Source organism: Helianthus annuus, unplaced genomic scaffold (genome assembly GCF_002127325.2).
Source record: "Helianthus annuus cultivar XRQ/B unplaced genomic scaffold, HanXRQr2.0-SUNRISE HanXRQChr00c155, whole genome shotgun sequence".
Taxonomy (NCBI): Eukaryota; Viridiplantae; Streptophyta; class Magnoliopsida; order Asterales; family Asteraceae; genus Helianthus; species Helianthus annuus.
In genome coordinates this window covers 5,615-13,934 of record NW_023395671.1, presented here as the reverse complement: position 1 = coordinate 13,934, position 8,320 = coordinate 5,615, and the positions used below count along the sequence as shown (strand labels likewise).

Below are 8,320 nucleotides of genomic sequence, written 5' to 3'. Positions count from 1 at the left end.
TCACTCAATTTCTCACTTCCACCCTTCTTAAGAATATTATCACAAAATGTGGCAAGTAACTCTGCACTTGAACTTCCAGCAACACCCTTATTGCAGAATATTTCAAATGCTTCTTTAAGTGCCTAGACAAAAAAATAATAATAATAAAAAACAGTTATAAAAAAGTGAGAAATATCGTATTAGTGACTTGAAAATGAAATCACAAGACGTTACCTTGTGGAAGAGAGTATGATTATTAAAACAGTCATTTACATAAGCCAGGTACTTATCATGAAGCTCGATCACTTTCCTAACAAAAACCTGAACACAGACACAGAATTAAACACATAAGCTTCTAGTCATACATACATACATTCTATGCAGTTAGTATCAGTGACACATCGGTTGTCGGTCCCCATGTAAAAGATCGGTGTCAAATATCGGTACCGTTATTATCGACGATATTGACCGATACATCACTGATTTTCCTGATATCAGTACCTTTCTTCTTAATTCTACTATTCGTCTTTCTTCTTATTGCTACTATTAGTGTTTTAAGTCTTAATTGTTAGTGTTAAATGTTAATGTTTTAAGTCTTAATCAGTTCCTACTTGCTACAATTGTTAGTGTTTTGCAAGTTGCAAAAGGTTAATTTATTAATGGTAAGAGAGTATATTGAATTGTTAGTGTTAAATTGCTACATATATAAATTCTGCATGATATTAAAATTACCGATATCCCACCGCGATAACCTATATCTCAAATATCGGTCCTTCAGCGATATCCGATTTTTTACCAAACTGCATAGCATACATTACAATGTTATCATTATTACCTGTTCCTGCAAGCCAACCACATCTCTCTTTTCAGCCTGTAAAAAACCACCAAACAGCTTAATACACATAAATATTGAACAGATTGTGAATAACAAGTTAGCATGTACTATGTACAAACCTTCTTGTTACTTGCAGCATCTTCAGCTTGTTTGACCAAAGTTGTACCTTCAGCGGTGACATGCTGTACAGCATAGAAATGCATATGAAACAAGAAGAGTGATAAAATACTATAAGAGAATCAAATTTGTGTCCAATATGACAAACCTGCTTAAACATACTAGATACAGGATCTAGTCCTTTTGGTATCTTTGAAAAGAGTCTGTACATCCTTGATAAATCATCAACCTAAACAAAACGTAACATATCATAAGTTCATAACCACAAAAAACAATCTAAACAATATTTTTTAGAAGTCATTGATAAAATAAATAATAAATGCACACCTTGTCATCCCTGAGCAATGCATGACAGCCAGAGTGTTCCTTCTCAAGCAATTGAGTTGCATAGACAGACAACAACTCATGTTGAACTTTCTACACACAACCAATTGGAAATACACACAATAATTAATAGCCATCAAAACATATCAAGAAAAACTTTACAGAAAAAAAGAGTAAAATGCCATTTTCGTCCCTGAGGTCTGGCCAGTTTTGTCCAAAGGTTTGTTTTTCCGCATCTGGATCCAAAAGGTGTTGAAATCTTGCCATTTTTATCCGGCTCGTTGACTCCATCCATTTTTCTCTGTTAAGTTAGAGGTATTTCCGTCTTTTCTGCTAATTTAAAGGGCAATTCGGTCTTTTTCACTAAATGTAAAAAGACCAAATACCCCTGAAAAAGACCGATTAGCCCTTTAAGTTAACAAAAAAGACGGAAATACCACTGACTTAACGGAGAAAAATGGATAGAGTTAACGAGCCGAATGAAAATGGCAAGATTTCAAACCTTTTGGATCCAGATGCGAAAAAACAAACCTTTAGACGAAAGTCGCAAAACGGGTCAGACCTCAGGGACAAAAATGACATTTTACTCGAAAGAAAACAAGACAAACCTCAAGCAGCTTTGGCTCGCTGCTGACATGAAGATAATGAGAAACTCTGTCTTTTTCCCTTTTCAGGCACTCCTCTGCCTGAAAATTCAATAAAAAAGAAAACGCTTATAATTCACAAAATAAGAAGTTGACATCATAAGTTGTATCTTCGCAAGATAACTATTTTTTTTTTACTTTGAGCATGTAATCTGGACATGAATCTTCTAAAATCCAGTTTGAAGCCTTGCGTGAATAATATGCTGCGGTATCTTTAAGCATGGATGCTTCAAAATCATTCTCGTAGTACTCCATTTGCCCCATTCCTATCTCAACAAATATATCTAGAACGTTTTTCAGTAACGCTCGGTCAATCTGCTCTCCTTCACGCTCTTGATCAATCTGGTTACAAATCATTAAATAATATCACGATGAGAATATATCAAATACCAAATTTGCTAAGAAAACAACATAAAATACATACCAGAGATATTACAGCATCTCTTACTTTCCCATTCACCTCTTTATATACCTGACAGCCATATCCAACGGTAAAATCAACACAAAATATTTCAAGAAATAAAGGAAAACATGGAAAATGATTTGTGTCAAAGTAGTTGATGACTTGATGCACATACATCCTAATCGGGATGAAGTCATTATGCCTCTACATCTACGCAGTTAATAACGGCAATGTATCGGTTATCTATCCCCATGTAAAATATCAGTGTCAAATATTGGTACCGGTATTATCAACGATATCGACCAATACATCACCGATTCTCCCAATCAGTACCTTTCTTCTTAGTTCTACCATTCGTCTTCCTTCTTATTGCTGATATTAGTGTTTTAAACTTTTAGTCATGATTGTTAATTAATAGTTTTAAATGTCAGTGTTTTAAGTCTTAATCAGTTCCTACTTGCTACAATTGTTAGTGTTTGCAAGTTGCAAAAGGTTAATTTGTTAATGGTGGGAGAGTATATTATCTGGATACTTAAAGAATCGATTCTCAGATCATTATTTTTTCATTGAAGATAGTAATTAATTACAGGGTGTGCTGAGTACAATCGTAAATACCAGATCCCGAAAACAAGCAAGTCCAACTTCATTCAGTGGAGGAAGAGATCGGCGGGCGATGAAGTAGCGATCAAGATAGTGGAAGAATCGGGAGAGCCACCGAACCATGACTTTATGATTAGACCACCTTCTTACAAGCTCCCTGAGCATGAACTCGTCATGTTTCTCTCTTAAAGAAGGTAACACCTGTATAACAAAATCCACCATTAACACCAACAAAGGTAATACATCAATGAAAAAAATGCAAAACACAGATCTTACCAACAAGTCCTAAAAATTTAAATAAATGTAAGCAAAGCAAGCACAACCCTTATGATAAATGAAACATGCATACATTATTTTCAGAAAAACCTAGATATAGCCTATTCCTCTACAGTGCTTTTTAAAACCAACGAGTTTATGTTAACCCGCGTGTTGCGGCAGAATGTTGCTTATACATGTCTTTATGGATGAGAGTGAGAACATTACGAAATCTAAACTTCAAATGGAAAAATGAAAACATGCTTTGCCAAATGAGGGACGAACGGATCGTATATGGCGATCGAAAACAGAGGAAAGATGAAGGGGGAGAGTGAATCGGCGAGAGAAGAAATAAGAAAACGTCTGAATAAATGACGGTGGTACCGTTACAGACAGAAGTAGATGGCGGTGGTGAAAATGGCATCGGTGACTATGTCATAGTTTATATTAGGTTAGGATGTGGGTGTGCCATAAATGTGGGAACTTTTTAATTGGAAAATTTAAGATGATTTAACTATTAACATAATTAGTTCTTCTCCTAAAAGAGTTCTTCTCAAAGTGGCGCATTAGTTTAACATGTGTGTTTTTAAACATTTTTTAATATCAAATTTTCATTATTAATATAACCATGCTTTAGGCTTATCGGATAATTTTAGTATCAAATGAAAAGCATGCATGTGTATTTTGTTTAATCCTAATATATGTAACCTTAAACAATACGAATAAACCTGTATATTTCTTTGAGTTTACAATGACGTTCAATTATATCTTGCCATAGTAAAGAACTAAATAAACTGATTTAAGAAAAGGTATGTGCTATGCAACAATAGGTTATAATTAACATTTATGTTGACGTATTTTTTATGAAGCCATCTAAAAAACATCAACGTTGTTAACAGTTTCTTTGGTTAATTGATGGAATCGGCAAGGTGTTAAAATCACCTGAGTTTTGAAGAGGAGTTCGTGAGTTCAAGTCTCACAGACGAGATAGAGTAAAAGAAATTTGGCGTTAAAAAAAAGTAAAACTTCAAAAGTAATATCACCGTTACACGTGTAACGACAAATGACAAAATTGAAATCAGTAGTTGATAATTGGAAATAACCTATTAATTAAAATATATCACACCGTTTATTTTTTTAATTTAAAAGTTATGGCTACATATGTTTTTTTGGAAGGAGACGGTTACATACATGAACGAAGAATTGTAATTGCTTTTTGTACACATATATGAACCGACGCGATGTTAAAGAAAGGGGTGTAACCAAAGTTACTAACTGTATATATGTATACTTCCTTTTTAATATAAAAGCTCTGATTCTTTACCACCTTACAATACCACATTTAGTTTGAGTGCAACATCAGAAAAATATGTAAAACTTAATAACACATTAAAACCCATACAAGAGCATAAGCATAAGAACTAAATGCTTGTTTGGAATGATTTTTGGTTTGATCTTAGTTATCGTGTGATTGTTTTCCCCATCAAATTATCATATTTTCGTTTCTTTTTGTATTTTTCTTCTTTCTTCTTTTAAGAAAACAATAAATTCATGTCATCTTTTTATATGTACATATGTATGCTTAAACTCAATTGTTACTTCCACAAGAATAGTAAGCATAGGATTGCAAATGATTAGATGCAAGCGGGGCCCAGCATGCTCATACTTATTTTCAATAATATACTCAAATTCAGATCCATATGTCCTAACAAGCTTAAGCTTAACAAAGGGTTACTTACTTTTTTATAATTTTAAAACAATTTGAATTAATATTATTAATAACTAATAATAAACTAACTTACATAAAAAATAGATCCATTTTTTTATTTATTAACCTTGCCTTGCCTTCCCTCTGTGTAAACTTTCTCCTTATCATTAATTTTTTAAACTGCAATGAAAGATATAGCTCATAAATCATGAAATGTTATATGCATTTAATCGCTCCTGGGAAAAGAAAGTGCATAACATTTAACAAGATTAATTTATGCATTAAGTAGGTTCAAAATGAGTTACAGTGACCTAACATCTGGTGACGCGCATTAGCAAACAACAAATACAAAACCAATAACGTTGCACATTAGTCCATTAGCATAAAAACTTTCAAAATAGCTCCTAAGGATAATGATGAATTCTATGTGTGAAAAATGATACGAAGTTTACCGTTGAAGTAATGTACTCTTCAAAAGACTCGCGATATTTATCATATAATTGTTGAGAGTAGTCATGAGGCGGTTTCTGTGTGCACATGTTGTAAATGGTTCTGCAACAAAGTTTAAGGAATTATACAAAGTTTAGCTTAGTAAAAAAATTAAGAAATCACAAGAACAATAGAGTGAGATTGAATACGTGTAGAGCATCATGTAGTCTTCTGAGCTGAATTGTGGCTCAGGAAGGCCTTCTAGAATGTTCTTCAACTTTGTAATGCCTTTCTGCATGAAGTCCCATCCTTGCTCTAAGTCTATTGTTTTCCGCTCGTTCATTTTGATTAGGATTCACACCAGCCTACAGCTCTGACAGGAATCACAGAATTTAATGTTGTAAGAATCAAAACTTTATTCACCAAAAACATAAAAAGTATAAACCACTAATTTGTAAAATAGGTACGGGAAACAAAAAAAGGAAACAAAGTATCCAAAACTAAATGCATGCGCTGTCCATCATTTATAATATCTTGAACACAAAACACTTTTTTAACTTATTATGAATCCATTTGTCCTACCAAATATCGGACCATTCAATTCAACATGCATGCTAATTTAACTATTATTCAAACGCCTATTTAAACTTTCCCAAAAAGAAATAACAGAGAGAAGCATTTACAACTGTTGGTCTAAAACAAATACGAAAAATACTTTGCGACTATGAGAATTTATTCAAATGCCAAAAGAACAACCGTTGCCAATCTCATGATACCAAAATGGAAGCAAAACACATATTTATCACAACCAAAAGCACAAGAAGATATCATAAGCTTCCAAAAAAACACAATCGAAGCAACAATGCAACATATTTGAACAATCACACAACAAATTAAATCTGATTGCGTGCATGATGTTTTCGCACAAAATTTCCACGAATCAACGACGATATGACGCATAAACGGATTATAACGTATTGATGTTGCGATTCTCATAAAACCAAAAAGGAAGCAAAACACATAATTATCACAACAACCAACAGCACTACAAGATATCACATCCAACCAACAAAAACATCGAGAACTACAGAATTTAGAATCAAATTTCAACATGAAACAAACATAAACCCTAACAAACACACTCAAATGAACCAATCCACAACGCCATTCTAACACACAATCCTCAACCAACCTAAAACCAAACCACAAACCCTAAATCACAACCAAACAACCCTAAATAAACCCTAAAATCCAAAAAAAAAAACCTAAATCCATCACAACCACAACCTAACAACCAACCCTACCTGAAAATCCCCAAATATCAACCCTAAAATCAACACACCAACGCTATTTCCAACAAAACAACCGCTCGCAATCAAAACCTAACCCTAATTTCAACAACAGCTTCAAAAACAACACAATCGAAGCAACATAAATGTACGATCACACATCAAACTGATTCCGATTGTGCGCGAGTTGTTTTGGCACGAAAATTTCACGAATCAACGACGATATGATGCATAATAAACGGATTGAAACAGACTGATTGTTGCGAATATAGAAGATTACCTGACTGGAGGTTTGTTTAGAATCGAAGAGCAGAAGAGTATGAGTGATGAGAGAGAGAGAGAGAGAGAGAGAGATTGTGGATCTTCGGTTTCTCTCTCTAGGTTTGTAATTTAAGGGGTGGGTGTTCTTTTTGGTGCGTATATATCTTCTCCCACAAATTGTTATTATTATTGCGTCTTGTGGTATTTTACCTAGGTCAAATTTGGGTTTTCTTGGGTTTGTGTTTGTTTTGGGAAGTGTATTTTGGTTTATTGAAGAAACATGATACTTTCTATTTGGGAAATTGGATTTGGCATTGATAATTTGACCGGTTACAGTTTTATAGTTTTCCCTTCTTGTGGTTAAGACGATCTTAGGCCATTCATTCTGGTCGTGAAAGCTGACGCACGATGTCTTTGCGGCTGGGCTTGCAGGCATAGGGCGAGGGTTGGCAACTTTGATTTGTGGGGAATGAAGGTTGCAAGATGGAGAGAAGAAGAAGGGGGCGCTAGGGGAGTTGGTGATGTGAAAAGCTTTGTGTGTATGTGGCATCTATATTGTGCATACGTGGTAACATTTTTTTTTCTTTTTGAAGCTCCTATATATCCCTCCACAATGTATAGTCTTAGGGGATGTTTGTTTTTTGCAAAAGGTACTTCCTGACCTCTTATGTCTACGTCGTGCAGACCACGCGCAGACCTTTGAGTCTGCAGCGTGTTTGTTTTTTGGAAGAGATTTCATTAAAAAAACTCTTCCAAAGCTCTTCCTCAAGCAGATATGGACTTACATCTTCAAACCTCTTCAAGACTCTCTCTTTTCAAAACCCTACATCCGTCTCCACCAGTCCACACCTCCACCTTCTCCAGCTGACCTCCTCCGCCACCACATCCACCTCCTCCGCCCCCACGTTCATCGTCGACCACCTGCTGCATCGTTCACCATCGACCACTGCCTCCTCCGTCGACACCTGCCGCCTCCACCTCCTCCGTCGACCTCCGCCTCGACCGTCGACCTCCACCATCTGCTACTCCAATCGCAGGTAACAGTTGGTTTCATTGGTTTGGAGATTCAGGTATTTGAACCGATTTGCAGTTTTAAACTCTGAATTATCTGTTAATATTACAATTATGCGATATAAGTTTGATCTTTTGTTGTTTAAATCGCTGCATGAATGATTCTGATATGTGTTTAATGTCGGATTAATTTGATGTTAGATCGAGTAATTTTGTTTGTAGTAAGGTTAGGAACTTGTTATCAGGATGTTAAATAATTAGATCATGTCGTAGTTGTAAGCGAATTGAGTTGGAATCGTAGTTGGATATTGCAAGTGTTATGAAGTTCATTAGATGTAAATGATCATGATTTGCAGTAATGATTTTTTTTGTGATTTTTGTTTTGTTGAAATATTGAAGTGTTTGGGGATCTAATTAGGTTTTTTTGATTTCCAGTTCTAAAGTTTAAATAATCTGTTAATATCT

General features: G+C 34.8%; 1 protein-coding gene across 1 annotated transcript; it reads right to left on the bottom strand.

Annotated features, from left to right (window-relative positions):
• Positions 1-5: 5 nt before the first annotated feature.
• Positions 6-7,021, bottom strand: LOC110899127 (cullin-1; the record flags this gene model as incomplete). The annotated part of the gene is made up of 13 exons (XM_035987269.1): positions 6,864-7,021; positions 5,504-5,667; positions 5,318-5,417; positions 2,918-3,103; positions 2,324-2,371; positions 2,038-2,241; positions 1,864-1,941; positions 1,259-1,348; positions 1,080-1,160; positions 934-996; positions 815-850; positions 214-300; positions 6-122 (listed from the first exon to the last, which is right to left on the bottom strand). Coding segments are annotated over exons 2-13 (1,224 nt in total), but the record flags the coding sequence as incomplete, so codon positions are not given.
• Between the last annotated feature and the right edge of the window lie 1,299 nt (positions 7,022-8,320).